We start from the raw sequence: 27,500 nt of genomic DNA on the forward strand, positions 1-27,500 counted from the left end.
AGAAGCTGAGGAGGAGGAACAGAAGCTGAGGAGGAGGGACAGAAGCTGAGGAGGAGGGACAGAAGCTGAGGAGGAGGAACAGAAGCTGAGGAGGAGGAACAGAAGCTGAGGAGGAGGGACAGAAGCTGAGGAGGAGGAACAGAAGCTGAGGAGGAGGCACAGAAGCTGAGGAGGAGGAACAGAAGCTGAGGAGGAGGCACAGAAGCTGAGGAGGAGGAACAGAAGCCGAGGAGGAGGGACAGAAGCCGAGGAGGAGGGACAGAAGCCGAGGAGGAGGGACAGAAGCTGAGGAGGAGGGACAGAAGCTGAGGAGGAGGAACAGAAGCTGAGGATGAGGAACAGAAGCTGAGGAGGAGGCACAGAAGCTGAGGAGGAGGCACAGAAGCTGAGGAGGAGGGACAGAAGCTGAGGAGGAGGAACAGAAGCTGAGGAGGAGGAACAGAAGCTGAGGAGGAGGAACAGAAGCTGAGGAGGAGGAACAGAAGCTGAGGAGGAGGAACAGAAGCTGAGGAGGAGGGACAGAAGCTGAGGAGGAGGAACAGAAGCTGAGGAGGAGGCACAGAAGCTGAGGAGGAGGAACAGAAGCTGAGGAGGAGGCACAGAAGCTGAGGAGGAGGCACAGAAGCTGAGGAGGAGGAACAGAAGCTGAGGATGAGGAACAGAAGCTGAGGATGAGGAACAGAAGCTGAGGATGAGGAACAGAAGCTGAGAAGGAGGAACACAAGCTGAGGAGGAGGAACAGAAGCTGAGGAGGAGGCACAGAAGCTGAGGAGGAGGAACAGAAGCTGAGGAGGAGGAACAGAAGCTGAGGAGGAGGCACAGAAGCTGAGGAGGAGGGACAGAAGCTGAGGAGGAGGAACAGAAGCTGAGGAGGAGGCACAGAAGCTGAGGAGGAGGAACAGAAGCTGAGGAGGAGGAACAGAAGCTGAGGAGGAGGGACAGAAGCTGAGGAGGAGGAACAGAAGCTGAGGAGGAGGAACAGAAGCTGAGGAGGAGGAGCAGAAGCTGAGGAGGAGGAACAGAAGCTGAGGAGGAGGAGCAGAAGCTGAGGAGGAGGAATAGAAGCTGAGGAGGAGGAACAGAAGCTGAGGAGGAGGGACAGAAGCTGAGGATGAGGAACAGAAGCTGAGGAGGAGGAACAGAAGCTGAGGAGGAGGAACAGACTAAGTATAGAGGAAAAATGTTTTCTGACATATCTCCAACTTTTATTCACTTAATTAGTCCGTCCTATACAACTTTTGAAAGAACAAAAACCAGTAAAGTGGAGATCTAACAGCCGCGTCCGGATCGAGAGCTCTGGGCAACCTGGGTGTGTGTAGAATCGACTATAAAATTTAGGCGTTAAGCCCAGCACTGGGGCGTCAAAGGCCATTCAGCACTGTATAATACAAATTAACCCTTTTACCCCCAATGGACGTATTGGTACGTTTCCAAAAACTCATCCCTTTACCCCCATGGACATACAGGTAAGTGCTAGTAAAAAACTGCTATTTACATTTTTTTTTTGCATATTTTTGATAACTTTATGAGAAACTTCAGGCATTTTCCAAAATAATGAGACCAACCTGACCTCTCTATAACGAAAATTAAGGCTGTTAGCGCCATTTAAAAAAAAAATATATTGTAAAATGTGCTTGAAAAAGAAAACGCCGGGGGGTTAAGGGTTGGAAAGTTCCAAATAGCTTGGGGGTAGAAGGGTTAATCAACCTTACCCGTAATCACAGCATTTGGTATCATTTTAACTTATAAAACCAATCAAACAACTTTCATACAATAACATCTAAATGCAAAAAAATGATTAAAAGCTCTGTATAAATTTTCTTTTCAGTGAAGGGGTAAGTGCCAAGAGTATTTCAACATTCCACCAAGCATGGAAGCCAAAATAAAGCAGTGACTAGGTAAAGTCATACTATTGAAATTGCACAAGATTCTAATCACCAATTTACGACTGAAATTGCAATAAATCTCTAATCTACATCAATTTAGCAACATTATAAGCAAAAAAAAAAAAAAAAAAAAAAATATTTCAATTAGTTTAATTTAATTCTTGACGTATTTGTTATGATTATTGCCTCTTGAATTTAATTGATTCAACATAATTATGTCTATAGATAATCGCGTTGGCCAACACCTGAGGAAAAGTAACAATGCGGTCCATCCGAAATGGTTTGGAGTCGCTGATAGTTATCCTAATTGTATTTGTCGCTGATAGTTATCCTAATTGTATTTGTTAGTTATCCTAATTGTATTTGTCGCTGATAGTTATCCTAATTGTATTTGTTAGTTATCCTAATTGTATTTGTCGCTGATAGTTATCCTAAATGTATTTGTCGCTGATAGTTATCCTAAATGTATTTGTCGCTGATAGTTATCCTAATTGTATTTGTTAGTTATCTTAAATGTATTTGTCGCTGATAGTTATCCTAATTGTATTTGTAGCTGATAGTTATCCTAATTGTATTTGTCGCTGATAGTTATCCTAATTGTATTTGTAAGTTAAAAACACTAGGCAATTCCTGAACATTTAGGCAGTTAAGGGAAAATCCGATACGGCTTAACATCGGTTACATTTAACTATAGTCCATTTCTTTTATCGAGGCAGATTTGCACCGACTCGCAGCGGTGCCCTTTTAGCTCGGAAAAGTTTCCTGATCGCTGATTGGTTGGACGAGATCATTCTAACCAATCAGCGATCAGTAAACTTTTCCGAGCTAAAAGGGCACCGCTGCGAGTCGGTGCAAATCTGCCTCGATAAAAGAAATGGACTATAATTTAAAATGTGTTCTTACAATTACCGAAAGTTATAATCTATGCTAGAGTTATTCTGCCAATGTATTTCTTAAAGCATTAGTACAAAGGGAAGTAATATGGATAGGGGAATGCCAATGGCATGTACTTACCTGAAGAATGGAATGCTGGTGTCTGGAGGATCCTCAACTCGACAGGAGTTGATAGTTAGGAGTAGCAACATACCTGCATGAAGAAATGAGTCCTTTAATGACAATAATAACCAGTAAACAACACATTATAACTGCTGACATCCAACATTATTCTTACACGTTTATTGATTGATTTAAAGTTTCACGGCATCCTAATATCTAAGGTCATTGACACCGATATCATTTATTATATATAAAAATTGAAGGAATATTCAATTAAAACCATAAAAGTTGAATGTCATTATAGAAGTTAAATAGTTTTCAGAAGACCTGCTTCTGAAATAAATCTAAAAATGCCGCTCGCATAGTAGGAAACATCATGTCAAAGAATTCTTACACGTTTAATGTCGTGGGAAACCCACTTAAAAGGATAAGAGAAACGATCTCCTATCCTGTGGAAACGAAACTTTATTCTGAGCATATATTAAAACAAATTAAAGTAATTGGATCATGATTTTTTGTACTCACGGAGCCTTGGAACCTCCTTCCCCCATGAAGGTTCTAAGACTTAATGCATTGGTACTGCTGGAATTATACAAATTCGAAGTCCAGAGAAGAATTATTACATCATTAATTAATCCTTCTCATGTGACAATTCCATTCAGCGAAATATCATTGCTTTCAAAGATGCCGAGTTTTAACCATTTTCCTCTACTTATTTTTACAAGTCTTATTTTCTCCACCTTTACTTAAATCTTTTGAACCTATAGGCTGTAAAGCTAATACTATTGATGAATTACTTTAGTTAGATGCTAGTTTCTAGATTACCTCACAACTCATAAGGAAATTCCCATCTTCTGCAAAAAAATCAAGATATTCATTCAAAGCTTCCGATAAGATATTGGTCTTTAAAAGCGATAAACAGAACTAAATCTGAAAAAAAGGGGGGGGGGGACCAAACTCCTCAGTGTAGCCTCTTCAAGATAACGCCGTTCACAGGAAACAGATAAGATTTGGTATGTCGCCACTCTAAGAAAAAATCATCGCTAACTGCGTCGTTCATCAAAGAGGCTTAATCTTTTAATAAACAAACCCGAGAGGAACACAGCAACCTAAACCTGGTTTGATTATGAGACATTTTTTAATTAATGATAGGCAGTTTTTGAAAATGGTCCAGAAAGTCGAACGGTTTAGTTGGTAGATGGGCTCACTTAAAACCTAATTTTCATCTGGTTTTGAATAGAGGTGAATTTAGTATAGTCAGTTCAGATGTAGGCTTTATTGCACTCTCCTTGTTCACGTTATCAATACGACCATGCACTTGAACCTTTGTGTTACTCTTCAGTCTTCCGGTGAATGACGTTATTTTCTGCTCTTTCTCTTTTCTGTAGCTATGGGCTTCTTTGTTTTAATAATTTCCTACACAACAATTGCAGATAACTCCTCATCCTTTATTTGATATTCCTTTTGTTCTCTGGTCTGTTTCTTCCTTTCAAATTTTCACCATTACTAATCTCTCAAGATAATATGGTAATCTTGAAGGGGTTGGGTTGCCCTGCAGAAATCACTGCCCCACAACATTGACTTTGACTTGATTTTCTTTAGAATAAAAAATAAAAATGAAGTAATCTACCGCTTGATAACTGTAGCACTGCTAAGGGAGTAGGGCAGAAATTATAAAAAGTTACAAGTGTAATGCCAAGATATGTTTTAGAATAGGGAAAGTGCAGTATCCTTCATGTAGGATAGAAGCAAATCCAGGTAAGGGGGTCATTGCTGATTATATCAACAGCCATTATTTAAAACCCTTTTAAGATAAACAAATTTGAAAACAGCAGAGTCCATTTTTCTTTCTCAGGGTCTACTCCATTCATAGGTACTAAGCAAGTCTGCATTAATACTATCAAACTAAATTAAGCAAGTCTTGAGACCTTTCCAAAGAAGGATGGTACAGATAAGAGGGAAGGTGGAATATAATCTGCTTATAATGTGTTAATTTTGAAGGGATTTACTAATGAGACGTAAAGGATTGAGAAGAAGAATGATCTGTGGAGGGTAGTTCCAAAAGCAAAATTGAATTGGTTTACAAGAAATAGAGTATTAAAAAATAAGATGGAGTTTAGCCATTGGGACAGTAGTAAAATCTATTAAAATAATCTGAAATGTATCTCACTGAAGAAGTCTCTCGTGCAAGCATTTAGACGTTTTCGTGGGGCAATCTTGGACCAACAGAATGAACATGATTTTTTTTTTCAAAGCCTGAATTTAATTCTTTATATACCCCCAAGTGTTATTGAATACCAGACCAACATACCTTTTCAAAATTCACATAGCAGAAAAATACTAAATGATTCGGATATTTACCTATATACAAAATTAGTTAACGTTTTAATATTCCATATACACGTTTTGCTCACGTACTTGACGTCATTGTTAATCATTTGCTGTTCTTGAAAGTATAAATATTTTAGATATCGTCCTATTCTGTAATGGAAAATATGCCGAACATTAAGAAGATGGTGTTTAAATAATGGTGGTGCTCAAATTTTAGAGTTGGTTATTGTGTTTTATTCTTGTAGTTTTTTATTTTCATATATTTTCTTTTCTAAGATATGGTTTGTATTTCCCAACTTTGAGGAGTGGGGGATAAATGCCTTTCTCTTCTTATTCAATTTCTCAACCATTGAATTAATACAAGACATCTATTCATGATTCTTGAGATTTTGAACCAAGAGATTTCTTTTGCACTATACTCGGAAAAGAAGAAAACATCTCAATTAACTATGCAAGACAGAAAAAGTTCAACTCTCCCTCTTTATTTGCTATGTATTTTACGTGTTTCCAAGACTATAGATATATTTAAACTGCCATTGGCTTTACGATTAGCATATCATCAATCTTGATATGATTATAGGCATGAGATAAAATACTCATATTCATCGAAACATGTATAAAAACGGTCACAATGAACTCTGCTATTTTCCGTTAAATAATTTATGGTTGCACTTCGCATGTAACCTCAAACTTTTCAAATAGGAAATGTACAAATAAACTACAAATTCAACAATAAATTCGAACCAATTTAGGAGAGGGATTTTCACAATTGAAATAAGAATTTATCAGAACTCATTCAAACATATATTTGACCAAGTTAGATAACTTAGTGGGTATCATTTCATTTAAGAGAAGTTAATTGTTATAAAAGTGGACGTGTTCATTATATCCCCGATCATTATTATCTTACTTTGTAAATAGTTTATATTTCCTTGCTTGAACAGGTCGGTGTGGAGCCTATTGTTTACTTGCCATGTAGCGAGTGACGTCACAGACTCACCATGCGCAGACAGCGTTAGTTTTCGCACGAAAATGAGTAGAATAAACACACATACACATATATATACATATAGGTATATATATGTATATATAAATATATATATATATATATACATATCTATATTATATATATATATTTATATATACGGTATATATACAGTACACTGTATATATAATTATATAAACCATATATATATATATATATATATATATAATATATATATATATATATATACTGTATATATATATATATATGTATATATATACATATATATATATATATATAGAGAGAGAGAGAGAGAGAGAGAGAGAGAGAGAGAGAGAGAGATCTTTGGTATACCTTGTATTCTATAGACCAAGCATGGGCAACTGTTCATCAACGGGGGCCACATTTTACTATATGCAAGTGAGTAAGGGTGGCATGATAATACACGTCTGCAAGAAATATTGCTTGCCCAATATATACTAATTTTATTTGGCAATGCTTTCGCGTTTTATTTGTCGTACTATAAAATTTTACATAAAACTGACATCTCTTTCATTATCTCCTCATAATAATAATGATGGTTACTGGGAGGTTGGGCTGTGGCACCCTAGCAGTACCAGCTGAACTCGGTTGAGTCCCTGGTTAGGCTGAAGGAACGTAGAGTAGAGGTCCCCTTTTTTGTTTTGTTTCTTTGTTGATGTCGGCTACCCCCCATAACTGGGGGAAGTGCTTTTGGTATGTATGTATGTATGTTACTGGTATGAATAATATAATGAAAAATATTTTAGTAACCTAGAAAGTCCTGGGGGGCCACACAGCAACACGTCTCTGACCGTAGGTTGTCCATGTCAAGATCGATAGTCTATCTATGCTATTGATTATAGACCTTGCTATATAGTCAGCAAATCTTTTGAAGATTGTGAGAGATTACGTTGACTTACAGAATCCGTTGTTGGTATCTCATATGAATTCCCTCATATTTTTCCTCCTTTTTATCTTGTGCGGCCGATGTATTAGCGTCCCTGACAGGTGAACGCCAGACTGGGGTTCGAGTCCCGCTCAAAATCGTTAGTTCCTTTGTTTGCTGCAATCTCATCAACCTTACGAGCTAAGGAAGGGGGCTTTGGGGAAGCCTATAGGTCTATCTGCTAAGTCATTAGCAGCCATTGCCTGGCCCTCCTTGGTCTTAGCTTGGGTGGAGAGGGGCTTGGGCGCTGATCATAGGTATACATGGCCAGTCTCTAGGGAATTGTCCTGCTTGTTAGGGCAATTTCACTGTCCCTTGTCTCTGCCATTCATGAGTGGCATTTAAACCCTAAACGTTTCTACAGTAGCCAAAGCCTAAAGAGAAGACATTCAAAAATGCACTGCGGCATAAAAAAAAAGGCAGAGAAAAACTAGATTTCGAAGTGTGAACTCTCACTAGCCTATTAACTATTAACGCAAGACTTGAATCCAATCACGTATTATTACTTAGGCAGAGTTTACAAAACTCCTGTTCCCTCTATTATATGGACTTTAAGATTAATCAAAGATGCAACACATTTTGTGGGAAAGAATACATGTGATGCTAAGATCCGTTGAAGTATTCATGAACTTGTTGGGTGCTTAAATATATTTGGAAACTTTGTTGGGGCAAATATTATAAACAAAAAAGTCATTATATTTATATGAAAAGATTAGTTGCTTCAAAAAGTTAAAAAAAAAGACTATTTTAAAGTATTTCATAATAGTTTCCCAGATAGCTATCATGATTAAATTACAAATTTTCAGTAAATAAGATGAGGCCTTGAAAAGAGAACCCAATGTAATTAACCTTTAATATATAATAGTATAACGATTAATAAACAAATAAAGATTAAAAATAAATAATGCCTATATTTGGAAGTGTGGCCTTCCGCATTTTCACCAACTGCAAAACAGTTTTTCCTGTGGCCAAACTTGAAGGAGGAAGACATTCGCTTAAATATAACTACAATGTTATACCTCACAGTTATATATAAGTTTAAAGGTTTAAAGGTCACTCATGAATAGCAGAGACAAAGGTGAGTGACAATGCCCAGGTAGGAAAATGGCATAGAGACTGAATATATATATATATATATATATATATCATCAGCGCCCAAGCCCCTCTCCACTCAAGCTAGGACCAGGGAGAATCAGGCATTGGCTGCTTATTACTCAGCAGGTAGATCTATGGTCTACCGTAAAACCTCTATCCTTAGCTCACAAGGATGGTAAGGTTGCAGCTACTAAAACAATCTATAGAGCTTAAGCGGGCCTCAAACCCCAGCGGGCAGAGCGACAGAGAGGGATGTTTCCTATAAGACACCGTATTAATGGGATTTTCCAATAGGACACCGTATTAATTGGATTTTCCAATAGGACACCGTATTAATGGGATTTTCCAATAGGACACCGTATTAATGGGATTTTCCAAAAGGACACGGCGTCAATGACCTTAGATGTCAGGATGCCTGAAAACTTTAAATCAATCAATCAATTTTCCAATAGGACACCTTATTAATGGGATTTTCCAATAGGACACCGTATTAATGGGATTTTCCAAAAGGACACGGCGTCAATGACCTTAGATGTCAGGATGCCTGAAAACTTTAAATCAATCAATCAATTTTCCAATAGGACACCTTATTAATGGGATTTTCCAATAGGACACCGTATTAATGGGATTTTCCAATAGGACACCTTATTAATGGGATTTTCCAATAGGACACCGTATTAATGGGATTTTCCAATAGGACACCTTATTAATGGGATTTTCCAATAGGATACGGCGTCAATGACCTTAGATGTCAGGATGCCTGAAAACTTTAAATCAATCAATCAATTTTCCAATAGGACACCGTATTAATGGGATTTTCCAATAGGACACCGTATTGATGGGATTTTCCAGTAGGACACCGTATTAATGGGATTTTCCAATAGGACACCTTATTAATGGGATTTTCCAATAGGACACGGCGTCAATGACCTTAGATGTTAGGATGCCTGAAAACTTTAAATCAATCAATCAATTTTCCAATAGGACACCTTATTAATGGGATTTTCCAATAGGACACCGTATTAATGGGATTTTCCAATAGGACACCGTATTAATGGGATTTTCCAATAGTACACCGTATTAATGGGATTTTCCAATAGGACACCGTATTAATTGGATTTTCCAATAGGACACCGTATTAATGGGATTTTCCAAAAGGACACGGCGTCAATGACCTTAGATGTCAGGATGCCTGAAAACTTTAAATCAATCAATCAATTTTCCAATAGGACACCGTATTAATGGGATTTTCCAATAGGACACCGTATTAATGGGATTTTCCAATAGGACACGGCGTCAATGACCTTAGATGTCAGGATGCCTGAAAACTTAAAATCAATCAATCAATTTTCCAATAGGACACCGTATTAATGGGATTTTCCAATAGGACACCGTATTAATGGGATTTTCCAATAGGACACGGCGTCAATGACCTTAGATGTCAGGATGCCTGAAAACTTAAAATCAATCAATCAATTTTCCAATAGGACACCGTATTAATGGGATTTTCCAATAGGACACCGTATTGATGGGATTTTCCAATAGTACACCGTATTAATGGGATTTTCCAATAGGACACCTTATTAATGGGATTTTCCAATAGGACACGGCGTCAATGACCTTAGATGTCAGGATGCCTGAAAACTTTAAATCAATCAATCAATTTTCCAATAGGACACCTTATTAATGGGATTTTCCAATAGGACACCGTATTAATGGGATTTTCCAGTAGGACACCGTATTAATGGGATTTTCCAATAGGACACCGTATTAATGGGATTTTCCAATAGGACACCATATTAATGGGATTTTCCAATAGGACACCATATTAATGGGATTTTCCAATAGGACACCGTATTAATGGGATTTTCCAATAGGACACCATATTAATGGGATTTTCCAATAGGACACCGTATTAATGGGATTTACACGAAAAGAGACAGGGCCATACTTTTCCCCGTTGGTAGAACACACACAACATTGGGAAAGACTCATTACAGCGAGTCATATAAATTTCCTTCCGGTTAGTTAAGAAACTTGGTGCTTCCGTCTACTTTTAATAACGAATGGATTCATCTTTGGCTCTGCATTACGTCCAAAGCATCCAGGAACAAAATGTGAGGCAGATCTCATTCTAGAACCAACAACAATAAAAACAACAATGTTAGCCAAAAGTAAATTCTGAAACATAACTGCAATCATTACCAACAAATCAGTTTCATCAGTGGAAGCCAAAAGTAAAATACGCTCTTCATTAATATGGTCAATACATTCACAAGAAAAGTTCTTGGAAATGCAGTAAGATTATAAAAGGGCTTTTATCATTCAATTTTAACGTTGAAAACAATGTGTGTGAGAGAGAGAGAGAGAGAGAGAGAGAGAGAGAGAGAGAGAGAGAGAGACTACAAAATACTCTTAAATTTTTTTTTATCTATTCAAATATGTTGATTTTCCTTATAATTTTTTTTATTTTGTTTTGAAAAAAAACACACACAAATGTTCACAACCAGTAATGATAACAAAATACTAAAGTAAATTTACACCAGGTAACTTAAAATATTGAAATATTATCGAGGCATGTACTGTACATACATTAATATATTATACACACACACCTGATACATTACATATATATATATATATATATATATATATATATATATATATATAGAAGGTGATGAATGCAAGAGTTGATGGGAGAAGTACAAGAGGAAGGCCAAGGTTTGGGTGGATGGATGGTGTGAAGAAAGCTCTGGGTGATAGGAGGATAGATGTGAGAGAGGCAAGAGAGCGTGCTAGAAATAGGAATGAATGGCGAGCGATTGTGACGCAGTTCCGGTAGGCCCTGCTGCTTCCTCCGGTGCCTTAGATGACCGCGGAGGTAGCAGCAGTAGGGGACTCAGCAGTATGAAGCTTCATCTGTGGTGGAAATGTGGGAGGTTGGGCTGTGGCACCCTAGTAGTACCAGCTGAACTCGGCTGAGTCCCTGGTTAGGCTGGAGGAACGTAGAGAGTAGAGGTCCCCTTTTTTGTTTTGTTTCTTGTTGATGTCGGCTACCCCCCAAAATTGGGGGAAGTGCCTTTGGTATATGTATGTATGTATGTATGTATGTATGTATATATATATATATATATATATATATAGATATATATATATGTATACATATACATATACTATTATATGCAAAAGAACACAGGGAAATTGAAAATATGAAATATAAGATTAAGTCCTGACAAGTTTCGTGATACTTCTTCAATCCTCTGAAGAAGTATCACGAAACTAGTCAGGACTTAATCTTATATTTCATTTTCCTTGCGGTTCTTTTGCCTGTGATTTCTACGCATATAACACACACATATACAATATATATATATATATATATATACATATATATATATATATATATATATATATATGTATATATATATGTATATATATATATATATATATATACACAGTATATGAGAGAGAGAGAGAGAGAGAGAGAGAGAGAGAGAGATAAAATGCAGTATCCGTTCAGAACAGAGACATTATCTAAACTACAGGACACAACATTAGTGAATTTTTTCTCTCTCTCTCTCTCTCTCTCTCTCTCTCTCTCTCTCTCTCTCTCTCTCAATACAATATAAACTCTTGTACATTACCATTGCAATGAAGGAAAAACAAATGCTAAAATATGACTAACAAATTTAAATACAGAAATTGATACACTATATTGCCAACACTCTTAAGCTCCTCTTTCCTTTTAGTGTTTTTATTTGAAAATACACGAGAAGTTTCGTTTTATTTGAAAATACACGAGAAGTTACGTTAAGGCATGCTATTAAATTTGTGTCAACGGGTATTAAATGTACCCGTGTATTCTATTCGCAAGACATTTAAAATTTCAGCAAAAAAAAAAAAAAAAAAAAAAAAAAAACTAGATCGCTTCTCGTCCCCTTCAATAATACTCAGCTTTTCAAGTAGAAAAGATGTATCATGGTACTCAAAAAACACAATAAGGAATGTTCTCTCTCTCTCTCTCTCTCTCTCTCTCTCTCTCTCTCTCTCTCTCTCTCTCTCTCTCTACATAGAGAGCCGAATACAATATCGGGGATTCAAATTATCTGATAAAATATGATCGTAGTCTGCAATTATGTATAACCCTGAATCATTACATTTATCATTATTATTATTATTATCACCATTATTATTATTACTTGCTAAGCTACAACCCTAGTTGGGAAAGCAGGATGCTATAAGCCCAGGGGCTCTAACAGGGAAAATAACCCAGTGAGGAAAGGAAACATGGAAAAAATGAAATATTTCAAGAGTAACATTAAAATAAAGATCTCTCATATAAACTATGTGATTGATCCCACAGCTTCTAATTAATATATTTATTTGCAATCAATAAATATGGTCACATTAAACACCAAATCTAAAATACTGATTTCCAATTTGATAGGAAATATTCCATTTATTCACTGGGTTAAAAGAATACAAAACTTACTTATCATATGACATCCAAAATACATGATTAATAAACTGATTTTATTTCAGAATGAAAGGTTAATCACTTTTCTAAGCTACGCGGAAAATTCTACAGTAGAGTAACAACAATCGCATTTTGGAGAATTTAATATCATTGGTGTTCAGTCTTGCACCCTGCTATAACAATGGGATTTACAATAAAGTTGAAAGAAGATTATTATTATTATTTTTTTTTTTGCTCAAAAGTTTTGTTTTTGTTCATACTTATAGGTGGAAGTTATCAATTCAACATAACAACGGTGGTCGTAAAACGAACTGCAGGGCATAGAAATATATTAATTTATTAATTAGGAATATACAGTAGTATTGCCGAGTTCCTTCAAACAATATTGACGTTGAAATGCGTTTGGGGAGGACAATGTCAACGTGTTTTCACCAATTGGTAGGTCTAAATGAGCCAACCTTGACACGCAGAGACAGCTATCTAAATCGAAAACAGTAAAATCGCAACAATGCGTTGATTTTAATTCCTGGTTGTGGTGGCCTCATGGAAAAGTCCCTGCATGGCAATCTGCTTGACGAGAGTTCGAGCCGAGCTCAAGGAAGGGATGGGTGGTTTGAAAGGAGCCTATTGGGTCTATCTGCTCAGTAATCGGCAGCCATTGCCTGACCGTCCCTGGTCTTAACTTGATGAATAAGGGGGATTAAGTGCCTTTGCCATTCATGAGCGACATACAGACCTTTAAAAAGACGGTTTGAATTTATGCAAAATCATCAGCATCAGTAATAATAATAATAATAATAATAATAATAATATTATCATTATTACTTGCTAAGCTATAACCCTAGTTGGAGAAGCCGGATGCTATAAGCCCAGGGGCCCCATTAGGGAAAATACCCCAGTGAGGAAAGGAAACAATGAAAACTAAAATATTTTAAGAACAGTAACAACATTAAAATAAATATTTCCTATATAACTATAAAAATTTTAACAAAACAAGAGGAAGAGAAATTAGATAGAAGTGTGTGCCCGAGTGTACACTCAAGCAAGAGAACTCTAACCCAAGACAGTGGAACACCATGGTACAGAGGCTACGGCACTACCAAAGACTAGAGAACAAGGGTTTGATTTTAGCAATAATAATAAAAATTGATAAATTATGACAATAATAATCATCTAATGGCCTTTGTAAAACGACCTAAGCTATCAGACTATTCGCTTTACATTAACCTGGCCTTATGCCAACACAGGCTCTTGCTCCTGACACAACCCATACAAAGGTTTAGTTAACTGTTTCGTAAGAAGGATACGATTCCTGTCTTCAACTGGCTATTCCTCACATCCTGCAGAAACAGTGAGTAACATTCACAAAGTTCCCATCCTTCAGTGTCATTCCGTTGCGTGCCGAAGGAGCGTCGGCCTGCCACACCCTGGCGCAATCCAGCCATCCTTTGCTTGACCGAGGATCCTTTGCTTGACCAAGGTTTGACATCTCAAGTTGCTTAGGTCAGTCAAGTGTCCTAGCGATGTTTGGTCTCATCCTTTGGAGCTTCGTCTTGCTGGCGTCGGTGCTGGAAAGTTCAGCGCTGGAAACAGATGTTGAAAGTGAGTGTCTGTTTCGCTGAAGCTTACTGAGCTTTCACACTATTTTCTTGACTGGTTCGATTTGTGGAATTAGGGATCTAGGGTCAGGGTGAAATTGGATGGCGAAAAGCAAGATGTAAGATAGGAAACGAAAACGGCCAAGACACTGTAGACTGCGCGCAAGCTAAAGATCATTGAGATGCTGCGCATATATATGTATATATATATATATATATATATATATATATATATATATATATATATATATATATATATATATATATATATATAAGTATAAATATACATATATATATAAGTACGAATAATAGTACCAGGGTTATGATATACATCTTTATTGCTTAGCTTTCGGAAAATCTATTTCCATCATCAGAGCCTAAAATAGGATACAATATATAAGTTAAAACATAGTATGATGAATATTTAAAACAGAAAATTTAAAATGAACATACAAAAACTTTATGAAATAAAAATAAGAAATTAACATAAAACTATAAAATCAATCTAAATACAAAATAAAAGATCAAAGCGCCAGCGCTATAAACTCACATGAAATAAAATTAAACACAATTTAATTCGTACGTTGCCCGGCCCAGGTTTGATTTTAGTTTGTGCTGGAATATTGCCTCCATTATTAGTAAGTCGAGGTTACTCTGGGAAGTGGCTAAGATGGAAAACTTCCCCTTGGTCATGGGGTGGTCCTCACTTACGGAATGGTCTCTGATGGCTGAATGTGGTGGTTTTGCCATATAATTACCCGTTCTAGGTGAGCGACCGAAGTACTCAGATAATCTTGCACGGTAATGTCTTTCACTCTTTCCAATATACGATGCATTACAGCGATCACACTTATATTTATATATGACACCCGAACAAAGATCATCTGAGACCCGGTCTTTAAATTTGAAAAATCTGCTAATAGCATTTGAGGGGGAAAACACGATCTTCAATGATACCTGAGGATAAAATTCACGCACAATTCTACTGCAATGATTTCGTATTTTAAAACTGTGGGACCCCAGATATGGAATGGAAAAGAAGATATTTTTCCGAGGAGCAATTAGTTTCCTTTCACAAGGTGGTAGCGTGAGTTTGCTTAGTGTTTTCTCTATATAAGTATCAGTAAAATTATACGGGAATCCATTGTTATAAAGTAGTTTTTTAATATACGTCAGTTCCTTATGAATGTTAAGGTAATTAGAGCAAAGGTTATACGCTCTATAAGTGAGAGTACAGATAAGATTTCTCTTATACTGTATAGGGATAAAAGATGAGAATTTAGTGCATAAGCCTGTGAACGTTGGTTTCCTGTAGACAGATGTGTTAAACCCATTACCAAATTTATGAATGTTGATGTCAAGGAAAGATATGTTACCATCCATTTCCACTTCACTGGTAAAATTTATATTTTGGTGTTTGGAATTCAAATAGTTTAAAAACAATTGGACATGACTTGGGCTACGAAATAACAAAAATGTGTCGTCGACATACCGTCTATAAAAAAGAGGTTTAAAATCAGTAGGGCATTCATTTAACATTCTAAATATTCAGAAAGATATGCAATAGGCAATCAAAATTACTGCTGTAATAACTGTCGTTTTGTATATCAACAAAATAATTTCCTTATGCACTGTACTCTGTAAAAGACGACTTGGCAGATGTCTTTAGTTATGTGGGAAAGTGTCCAATAGAATTTCTCTAGACAGCACGAGAGTTTCCTGTCGGAAATGGTGCAATGAATCGTTCAGAGAGAGAGAGAGAGAGAGAGAGAGAGAGAGAGAGAGAGAGAGAGAGAGAGAGAGAGAGAGAGAGAGAGAGCACCCTAATGCATTCTAAAGTAATCTCAGGATTGGATATACAAAATCTGGACCTAATGGCCCTGCGCTGGGGCCACGGAGCCCCTTCACCGCTGATGAACGGCTGTATCATTATTATTAATTGCTAAGCTACAACTCTAGTTGGAAAAGCAGAATGCTATAAGCCCAGGGGCTTCAACAGGGAAAATAGCCCAGTGAGGAAAGGAAACAAGGAAAAAATAAATATTTTAAGAATACTAAAATAAATATCTCCTATATAAACTATAAAATTTTAACAACACACGAGGAAGAGAAATTAGATAGAATAGTGTGCCCGAGTGTACCCTCAAGCAAGAGAACTCTAACTCAAGATAGTGGAAGACCATGGTACAGAGGCTATGGCACTACCCAAGATTAGAGAACAATAGTTTGATTTTGGAGGGTCCTTCTCCTAGAAGAGCTGCTTGCCATAGCTAAAGAGTCCCTTCTACCCTAACCAAGAGGAAAGTAGCCACTGAACAATTACAGGGCAGTAGAATCCTTTGTTGTACTACCAAGGTAACAGACAGAGAAGTTGGACAGCAAGATAGCAAACCGAGGGAATTGATGTAAAAACAGCGTTTCAACCCGAGTTCCTAGTCAATAAACTAAAATACTACAAACACTATTTGAACAACGTCTCAAGGGGCCAGAAGGGAACTGTCATCTTCTTTAGACGTAGAAGAATAATCCACATCAAAAAGAATCTGCTGAGTCGAGTTCTTGGGAAGGTTCAACTTACTATGAGCAATGGATAGAGTAGGTTAATCAAAGACCGAGTTCCTTGTGGACTGGTGATGCCCTAAGGAGTCTGCAGGTGGTAGGTAGGATACTACCGCTGGGGAGTTATTGGGTCCTTTGATTGGCCAGATAGTAGGCTACTACATTGGATCCATCTCCTTGGTTAGAGTTCTCTGACTTGAGGGTACTCTCAGGCTCACTATTTTGTCTGTTTCCTTATTTCCTTTCCTCGCTGGGATGTTTCTCCAGCTGGAGCCCTTGGGCTTATGGCAACCTGATTTTCCAATTAGGGCTGTAGCTTAGCTAATAATAATAATAATAAAAATAATAATAATAATAATAATAATAATAATAATGACTCCGGGCGAGGATTATCCTTATGACACTGACAAGGTGGAGTGTTCCTAAATTTGCATAGGTTTTATATTAGGTCCGATACCGTATCTGATACTATCTTTTAGACCTTTATTTGTGTTAGTGAAATTTACAAATGTCCAAGCTATTTGTAACGTCAATCATCTTGCATTTCTGGCTCTACTAATAACATTACCTACTTCTCCCCCTCACGTGGCAAACATTATGCACTGGAAAAAAAAATTGTGATTTTTAATGTAAAGTCAAGTTTTTTTTTTTTTTAAAACTGCAGTTTTTCGGGTCTACCTAAATGTTTGCATAAATTATGCCCACCGTATGTTTCTTACCAATTTCCACATGGCAATCGTGCAATCAAAATATGGGGGTTATCTGTTCTGTATTTTTCGTTTCTGGACATAATCTTATGATGCTTTTACTTATTAGAAAGACAATTCTCTACATTCGTATATACTTATTGCTTTGTCATGCATGACATACACATAATAACAACAACAACAACAATAATAATAATAATAAAAATAATAATAATAAAAATAATAATAATAATAATAATAATAATAATAATAATTATTATTATGATTATTATTACTATAAGCTAAGTAACAACCCTAGTTGAAAAAGCAGGATGTTATAAGGCCACGGGCTCCAATATGAAAAAATAGCCCAGTGTAGAATGGAAAAAAGGAAATGAATAAACAAGAGAAGTCATGAACAAATAAAAGAAAATATTTCAAGAACAGTAACATTAGATTAGATCTTTCATATATAAAGTATAAAAACCTCAAACCAATTGTAAAAATATTCCAGAAGTATTTCTTTCTAAATGCTTATTTTCTAACACTGTTTCCCCCTATTACCTTTATTCAAGGATGTTTCCTGTACCCAGTCGGTGAAGGTAAGAGTTCTTCAGTAAACATCGAAGGAAAGGCCAGCCTTTCCGTGACAATCAACCACATCTTCGAGAACCCCAACATTGTCAAAATCTTAGACCAAAACAACAAATGTGTTGCAGCCTTGCAGTACAAGACTTCAGTGTCAGTAGATTGCAAGAGTGTTTTCCAGACTGACGATGGTAAGAATTCATACCATTCCTTGCAAGACGTAAAGTAGCAATGCAAAGTAAAATTACGCGATCAGAATACAGAGAAAGTATATAAAATTTGTCATTTATTATATCATTATTTGGGCCTTTTCTTTCATATATAAAATTTGACAGTCATTATATCACTAGTTAGCCCTCTTCTTTCATAGAAGACCAAGTAAATCACATTATTTATAACTTTCACCCAAACACTCTTATTACACTAAAGGTCTATTTAAATTTAGATGTGGTAGACAGCTAAGTATATATATATATATATATATATATATATATATATATATATATATATATATATATATATATATATATATATATATATATATGAAGAGCTGTAATAACACGAAAGCACTTGTCAAATCTTTGTTTCCTTTTGCCTCCAAGCCTGCTGTCATATATATATATATATATATATATATATATATATATATATATATATATATATATATATATATATATATATATATATATATATATATATATATATATATATATATATATATATATATCTTTTCCCAATTAATTTAAAATAACTTTAATATCGAATTTACTCTGCCACAGGATCTATGATCCTTTGGGAAAATCCTTTAGTGACAAATATTGCTAACCAGCCAAGGATTCGAACTTATGACCGATAGGAATAAGAGTAACTATTAGGCATTTAACCCACGACTGTAAAGAGCAAATTCGATATCAGAAAGCATTTGTAATCTATTTGAAACTATGAAAATCAAGAGTCTTGGTGAGAAAATTGTCATATATAGGCCTACGTATGTATGTATATATAAACTATTTATTATGTGTATATATGTATGTACATATATATATATATATATATATATATATATATATATATATATATATATATATATATATATATATATATATGTAGATACTGTATCTATGTTTATGAATTTATATATATATATATATATATATATATATATATATACACTTATTTACACACATATATGTGTATGTACTTGTTAAAGCATGTTTTATGCTATAAGCTGAAGCTTAGTCGGTACGGTTGGTAGCTCTAAGCATACTGGGTCAAAGTTCGCATCCACTTAAAAGCTTAAAACTTACTTTCTCCCTTTAATGCTCGTTGGATCATTATTTATGTTAATAAAGAGGAAAACAGATTCGAAATATGTATACTAGCCAGTCAGAGTTTCTTACTAATCAAAGTTTTCGTGAGGCTAGAAGTGGTAGGCATGAATCCGGTACCGTCTTATGCGTGTGATTTGATTAAATTGATTTGAAGTTCTCTGGCATCCTGATATCGAAGGTCATTGACGCCGATATCATCTATCATATATAAAGAATAAAATAATGTTCAAATAAAACCATAAAATACGTTTGAGGCCTTGAACGTAATCTATCATATACTCGTCAATTACATTAATATTCACAAATATCGCATGAAAAAAAAAAGTGATATACAGTCACATATACCAGAGTTGATTTATGAAGCTGACTGCTTGATTTGTACAGTTGTTCATTAATACCGGTACACTTCAATGGAAGTTAAGGAGATGTCAGTTTACCGGAATTAATGAAGCCAACTGTGCATAGCCTTCCGATTTCGGCTTCAGTGTAATGTCGTTCGTCAGTCCATCTATGTAGGTTTTTTATTATTATCATTATTATTACTATCCAAGCTACAACCCTAGTTGGAAAAGCAAGATGCTATAAGCCCAGGGGCTCCAACAGGGAAAAATAGCCCAGTGAGGAAAGGAAATAAGGAAATAAATAAATGAAGAGAACAAATTAACAATAAATAATTCTAAAAACAGTAACAACGTCAAAACAGACATGTCATATATAAACTATTAACAACATCAAAAACAAATATGTCATAAATAAACTATAAAAAGAAACTGGTGGTAAACTTGATGATAACCAAAACGTCTATAGATGTATGCCTATCTCAACAGATCTTGGTACCCACAGAGCATGAGAAACACGGTTCCATATAGAAAAAACGAACCCTTTTAGTTTCCCTTTGATTTCACCATAATTCGGTCCCTCTACATGTATTAAAAAAAAAAAAAAAAAAAATTCAAGGAAAGTTCTCCATCAGGCCATTTCCGTTAGGAAAAGGGATGTTTTTAATTTTTTTTCATATAATAAATTAAAAAAAAAACTAGATTTAACTTGCAACAATCCTGTGTAATGAGCATTTTTTAGTAAATACAAAATAGCCAAATACTAAAGACCAATGAAAACTATCATTCTTTAGGAGAATAGCCCCTGTCGAATCAAGGCCGTGGTCGAGTGCGGAGATTTATGATATTACATTCACAACCATGACAATAACAACATCTCTATCCCAATATTCTCCAAATTATAATCCAGTCATGTCCACAAATCCCAAAGTTTTCTAAAAAAAAAAAAAATATTGCTTTATTAAGATAAAGGAGTGGGGGGGGTGTATCTGGGTAATGTTCTACGGGCTGCAAATCTACTTGTTAAGGAAAAAGTCCACGGCCTACATTTAGTCGCTCGAAATGAAACATCCGAAGGGCTGGTGCTTTTTATACGTCCCGGTTATCAAAGAACCTTTTTATGCCATTAAAAAAAAAGTGTTCTTCTTTACTCAAAGGGGTTAACTACTGCACTGTATTTGTTCAGTGGCTACGTTCCACTCAGTGAGAGTCAAAGAGACTTTTAACTACGGTAAGCTATTAGCCTCCTGGCTAGTACAGTGGCAATGCGCTAGCCTAGCATTCGCCTGTCAGCAGATCGATCCTAACCCAGGACCGTGAGTTTAAGTAGTTTACTGGGGAGGCCACTGTTGTAGTTAGGCACCACTGAGGGGGGGGGGGGAATTGGGCTTGTCCGGCTGACGTTCTGGCGATTACCTATTCTGATGGAACTGGAACTGAAAACCAGACACCTTTAAGCAGCTCTTCTAGGAGGAGGACACACCAAAATCAAACCATTGTTCTTTAGTCTTGGGTAGTGCAACAGCCTCTGTACCATGGTCTTCCACTGTCTTAGATTAGAGTTCTCTTGCTTGAGGGTACATTCAGGCACACTATTCTTTTTCCTTATTTCCTTTCCTCACTGGGTTATTTTCTTTGCTGGTGCTCTTGGACTTATAATATCCTTTTTCAATTAAGGTTGTAGTTTGGACGATAATAATAATAATAATGATAATAACAATAATAATAATGATGATGATGATGATGATAATTTTCGCGAACGAAACTCGACCAACCCATACCCCTGTCATTCTCTTTTATCATTATCGCCGGGGGGTGGGGGGGGGGGGTATTTTCGGCCCGGGGTCAATAACTCTTATACCAATAAATAGATTCAATGAAATTTTAATGGATTATTTAGATATACATATAACATTTGTTTCTGCCAATTTTCATCTTTATACCTGTTATAAGCATGCCCTGGCTGTCACCTTTAGCTAAACAATCAGTGAGGAGCCCCAAACTACTCCTAGAGTTTATTATTATTATTATTATTATTATTATTATTATTATTATTTGCTAAGCTACAACCCTAGTTGGAAAAGCAGGATGCTATAAGCCCAGTGGCTCCAACAGGGAAAATAGCTCAGTGAGGAAAGGAGACAAGGAAAATAAAATATTTTAAGAAGAGTAACATTATAATAAATATCTTCTATATAAACTATATAAACTACAAAACAAGAGGAAGAGAAATAAGATAGAATAGTGTGCCCGAGTGTACCCTCAAGCAAGAGAACTCTAACCCAAGAGACAGTGGAAGACCATGGTACAGAGGCTATGGCACTACCCAAGACTAAAGAACAATGTTTATTAGATATCCAAATGATTTTCTATCTAATTTCTCTTTCTCTTGTTTTGTTAAAATTTCTATAGTTTATAAAAGGAATATTTGTTTTAGTGTTCTTACTGTTCTTAGAATACTTTATTTTAATTGTTAATTACTTCTCTTATTTCCTTGTTTCCTTTCCTCACTGGGCTATTTTCCCTGTTGGAGCCTCTGGGCTTATAGCATCCTGCTTTTACAACTAGGGTTGTAGCTTAGCAAGTAGTAATAATAATAATAATAATAATAATAATAATAATAATAATAATAATAATAATAATAATAATGTGAACTACATTCATACCAATTTTCGTAATGATACTTGCCATAGAAAAGTCACAGTAGCCATTTTTCGATATCCGCCGGAGGCCGATTTTCGGCGGCGCCACAAATTACTTGTAGAATAATTCACAAATCTAAATGAAATTTTCAGGGATTTAGGGTATGGATATTTACTTTGTCCATACCAATTTTCATTTTGATATCTGCCATAGAAAAGCCACAGCAAACGTTTATTTCCGTATGGGTTGAATGGTTATTTTTGACGGTGGAGTAAATTGTTCCCAAAGTAATTCATATATCCAAATGAAAGTTTCAAGGATTGATGTGAAACAGTTTCTCTGTTCTTGCCAAATTTCATGGTAATATCTACAACTGAAAAGACACAGATATCACGTAGCCTTCTTAAACATGCTGTTAAATGTAGCAACATTACAGTGAACTGCGTGATAGTGAGCGACATCAACGAGGGACTATGCCGATCTCATAAACAATAACCATCCTGCGATGCAACTGCTAATAATAATAATAATAATAATAATAATAATAATAATAATAATATATTCTGTTACATTTTATGCATTTTCAGAATTCACAACACTCTTCTTCCGAAACCAGGACGGTAAATTAAGCGTGAAGAAGACACACTCCTTCGGAGACGAGTTGATTTTAATGGGAGGCGTTAAGGAACTGCAAGTAAACAGCTCCGAGCTGGTCAACATCGCTTTCGATTGTCAAGCCACAGGTAAGCACTGAAGCTATAATCAGACATGTCAAGAAGATAAAGGGGTCAAAACATAATTAAGGGAACAATTTGGGTATGAAAGAGATAATAAAAGACCGAAGTTGAGAAAAAAAAATCTATGATTTGATAAGTAATTTCAGTTATCAATTAATTTGAGGAACAAAGATAACGCATATGAGAATATCAATACAAGACAATGTATTGAAATTCATATCAACCAGTGGATTAAATACCTTAAACCGGTGAAAATCCTTGTAGCTTTTTTGAAAATATGAGACTCAAGTTCAAGGATTATTAACCGAATTACATAAAAAAAAACCTACCGTAGAGTTACAAAAATCTTCCTTAATAAATAATTTCTTAAAAGACATTATACACTTTGTACTCTATCCAATGAAGAGTTTGTTTTGTGGTGTATGCTATCATTAGAAAGCTGGAATATTCCGTAAATTCCAACATTTCCAATGAAGGGATCTAATATTGTGATATCACTTTGACTATCACCATACTAAATAAAAAGTAAAACAGCTTTAATAACTATAAAACAATGTGAGAAAAATGTTGGTCATTTCACTACAATAAAATTCGTAATTTTTCTTTAAATGCTTCTTTTTTTCCAGATTGCTATAAATTCGAAAAAACGACCATTCACAAGAGGTATGGAGACCAAAAACCCTTCTTTCCTACTTTCAAACTTTATGGGAAAATAAAATCTTCAGCAAATAATTGGAACACGACAGTTAATGTAAACGATTCTACACCGGTCAGCTTTGACACATCTACATTCACCAAGGATAAGTGGAACTACGTGACTTTTGATGTTTCCTTTGAAGCGAACAATAGCAAGACAGCAAATGTATTAATTTCATATTTGAAAAGACAATATTTTTCAAAAAAACTAACCTTGCCAAATAGAAGCCTCTACTTGAACTTCAATAACCCGAAAGACGTTATGTGGGCAATAAATTGCATACCTGGGGAAGTTATTCACACCTCCAATTCAGCAAATGAACATTTATGTAAGTACCCTTTTAACTTTTTTTTTTTTAATTGAAATTTTGTTTCCTGGAATTTCTAGTTCTATTGGAAATAGCTAAAAGAAAATTTTGAATTTTGAACGACTCAAGTTCACTGCTCCTTTATTTACCAATAAACAATGCACTTATAATAAACAAGTTAAGAGGAATGGGTATATTTTCCAAAACAACATCGAAATATCCCATTTTTCTTCTTCAGTTATAAAGATATTTGTCACATTGAAGAGGAAAAGGGATGTCTCGAAACAGCATGCAAAAATATACTCTAATCAAATATAATTTTATATATTCCAAATCCCTAGTTTTGAAATCAGCCCCTGAATTGCTATGAACGTAAGTGAACCTGTAGTAATAATCAGGATTCCTCTATATTGATGGCTCACATACTGATGCTTTTCCTAATGTAATTCTTAAGCATTACACCAGTATTACAAGGTTCCGATCCATGGCTATATCTCAACTGTCACCTTTGTAACCGAACTGTTTAGGCCCTGTCGTCAATAGGAAGTCTTCCTTTTCCTTATCTATTTTATAAGTTATTATTTCTCACTTCCTAAAACTACCAATCATTTATAAAAGGAATAAAAACCCGTGGATTTTAGACACCGCCAGTGAACACTATATAATATTAAAAGGCACAAGAGATTTGCAGAAAATCTTACGATAGGGCGGTTTTCAGCTCGTCAAAACGAGATATGGAATGATTGAGTAGAACATGATAAAAGAATCTTCATTATCGATTATAGCTTAAAATTATTTTCCCAAGTCTAATAACAGTCTACAGTAGCCTAGGACAACATTCGAAATTCCTCAGAACATGAGGACCAAAATGCTTATCAAGCAAAATGATAAAGGTGAAATGAATTCTTGAGCAAACTTCTATATCAAAACACTTGACTGAGCCTCCAGGTGTCACATGGTAAAGATAAACCTCTACGACCTAACTCGCGGCCTAGTTATGTACGTAAGTATCCTAGCTCTCGCTTCTATACCTGTCCCAAGTACAAGCTTACACTCAGGGATGAAGCTGGAGGCTTCCTCGTCTTAAACTAACTCATCTGAGGTGCCACTGCAGAACAATGTTCCTGGAAGCTTCATCCTCAGGAAAGAAGCTGGAGGCTTCCTCAATTTAAACTAACTCACCAGAGGTGCTACAATTGAACAGTGTTCCTGGAAGCTTCATCCTCAGGGATAAAGTTGGAGGCTTCTTTGTCTTAAACCAACTCACCAGAGGTGTCACTGTTGAACAGTGTTCCTGGAAGCTTAATCCTCAGGAAATAAGCTGGAGGCTTCTTTGTCTTAAACCAACTCATCTGAGGTGCCACGGCTGAACAGTGTTCCTGGAAGCTTCATCCTCAAGAGAGAAACTGGAGGCTTCCTCGTCTTAAACTAACTCATCTGAGGTGCCACTGCAGAACAGCGTTCCTGGAAGCTTAATCCTCAGGAAAGAAGCTGGAGGCTTCCTCGTCTTAAACCAACTCATCTGAGGTGCCACTGCAGAACAGTGTTCCTGGAAGCTTCATCCTCAGGAAAGAAGCTGGAGGCTTCCTCAATTTAAACTAACTCACCAGAGGTGCCACAATTGAACAGTGTTCCTGGAAGCTTCATCCTCAGGGATAAAGTTGGAGGCTTCTTTGTCTTAAACCAACTCACCAGAGGTGTCACTGTTGAACAGTGTTCCTGGAAGCTTAATCCTCAGGAAATAAGCTGGAGGCTTCTTTGTCTTAAACCAACTCATCTGAGGTGCCACGGCTGAACAGTGTTCCTGGAAGCTTCATCCTCAAGAGAGAAACTGGAGGCTTCCTTGTCTTAAACTAACTCATCTGAGGTGCCACTGCAGAACAGCGATCCTGGAAGCTTAATCCTCAGGAAAGAAGCTGGAGGCTTCTTTGTCTTAAACCAACTCATCTGAGGTGCCACTGCGGAACAGTGTTCCTGGAAGCTTCATCCTCAAGAGAGAAACTGGAGGCTTCCTCGTCTTAAACTAACTTATCTGAGGTGCCACTGCAGAACAGCGTTCCTGGAAGCTTAATCCTCAGGAAAGAAGCTGGAGGCTTCCTCGTCTTAAACCAACTCATCTGAGGTGCCACGGCTGAACAGTGTTCCTGGAAGCTTCATCCTCAAGAGAGAAACTGGAGGCTTCCTCGTCTTAAACTAACTCATCTGAGGTGCCACTGCAGAACAGTGTTCCTGGAAGCTTCATCCTCAGGAAAGAAGCTGGAGGCTTCCTTGTCTTAGACCAACTCATCTGAGGTGCCACGGCTGAACAGTGTTCCTGGAAGCTTCATCCTCAGGAAAGAAGCTGAAGGCTTCCTCGTCTTAAACCAACTCATCTGAGGTGCCAGGGCTGAACAGTGTTCCTGGAAGCTTCATTCTCAGGAAAGAAGCTGGAGGCTTCCTCGTCTTAAACCAACTCATCTGAGGTGCCACTGCAGAACAGTGTTCCTGGAAGCTTCATCCTCAAGAGAGAAACTGGAGGCTTCCTTGTCTTAAACTAACTCATCTGAGGTGCCACTGCAGAACAGTGTTCCTGGAAGCTTCATCCTCAGGAAAGAAGCTGGAGGCTTCCTTGTCTTAAACCAACTCATCTGAGGTGCCACGGCTGAACAGTGTTCCTGGAAGCTTCATCCTCAAGAGAGAAACTGGAGGCTTCCTCGTCTTAAACCAACTCATCTGAGGTGCCACTGCTGAACAGTGTTCCTGGAAGCTTCATCCTCAGGAAAGAAGCTGGAGGCTTCCTCGTCTTAAACCAACTCATCTGAGGTGCCACGGCTGAACAGTTCCTGGAAGCTTCATCCTCAGGAAAGAAGCTGGAGGCATCCTCGTCTTAAACCAACTCATCTGAGGTGCCACTGCAGAACAGTGTTCCTAGAAGCTTCATCCTCAGGAAAGAAGCTGGAGGCATCCTCGTCTTAAACCAACTCATCTGAGGTGCCACGGCTGAACAGTGTTCCTGGAAGCTTCTTCCTCCGGAAAGAAGCTGGAGGCTTCCTTGTCTTAAACCAACTCATCTGAGGTGCCACTGCAGAACAGCGTTCCTGGAAGCTTGATCCTTAGGAAATAAGCTGGAGGCTTCCTTGTCTTAAACCAACTCATCTGAGGTGCCATTGCAGAACAGTGTTCCTGGAAGCTTAATCCTCAGAAAAGAAGCTGGAGGCTTCCTCGTCTTAAACTAACTCATCTGAGGTGCCACTGCAGAACAGCGTTCCTGGAAGCTTGATCCTCAGGAAAGAAGCTGGA

The 27,500-nt window shown here is 36.7% G+C and overlaps 1 protein-coding gene and 1 long non-coding RNA gene across 2 annotated transcripts in view; one reads left to right on the top strand and one right to left on the bottom strand.

Annotated features, from left to right (window-relative positions):
- The window catches only part of LOC137632775 (uncharacterized), a 115,681-nt gene that overhangs the window by 55,565 nt on the left and 32,616 nt on the right, over positions 1-27,500 (bottom strand). Inside the window, exon 2 of the long non-coding RNA XR_011042120.1 lies at positions 2,901-2,973. This is a non-coding gene — a long non-coding RNA (uncharacterized lncRNA). The remainder of the gene's footprint in view (positions 1-2,900; positions 2,974-27,500) is intronic.
- The window catches only part of LOC137632773 (uncharacterized), a 25,099-nt gene continuing 10,227 nt past the window's right edge, over positions 12,629-27,500 (top strand). Inside the window, exons 1-4 of the mRNA XM_068364857.1 lie at positions 12,629-14,339; positions 18,156-18,359; positions 23,068-23,223; positions 23,844-24,242. Coding sequence (XP_068220958.1) covers positions 14,261-14,339; positions 18,156-18,359; positions 23,068-23,223; positions 23,844-24,242 — 838 coding nt within the window. The 5' untranslated portion in view covers positions 12,629-14,260. The remainder of the gene's footprint in view (positions 14,340-18,155; positions 18,360-23,067; positions 23,224-23,843; positions 24,243-27,500) is intronic.

The sequence above is a fragment of the Palaemon carinicauda genome, chromosome 42 (genome assembly GCF_036898095.1).
Source record: "Palaemon carinicauda isolate YSFRI2023 chromosome 42, ASM3689809v2, whole genome shotgun sequence".
Taxonomy (NCBI): Eukaryota; Metazoa; Arthropoda; class Malacostraca; order Decapoda; family Palaemonidae; genus Palaemon; species Palaemon carinicauda.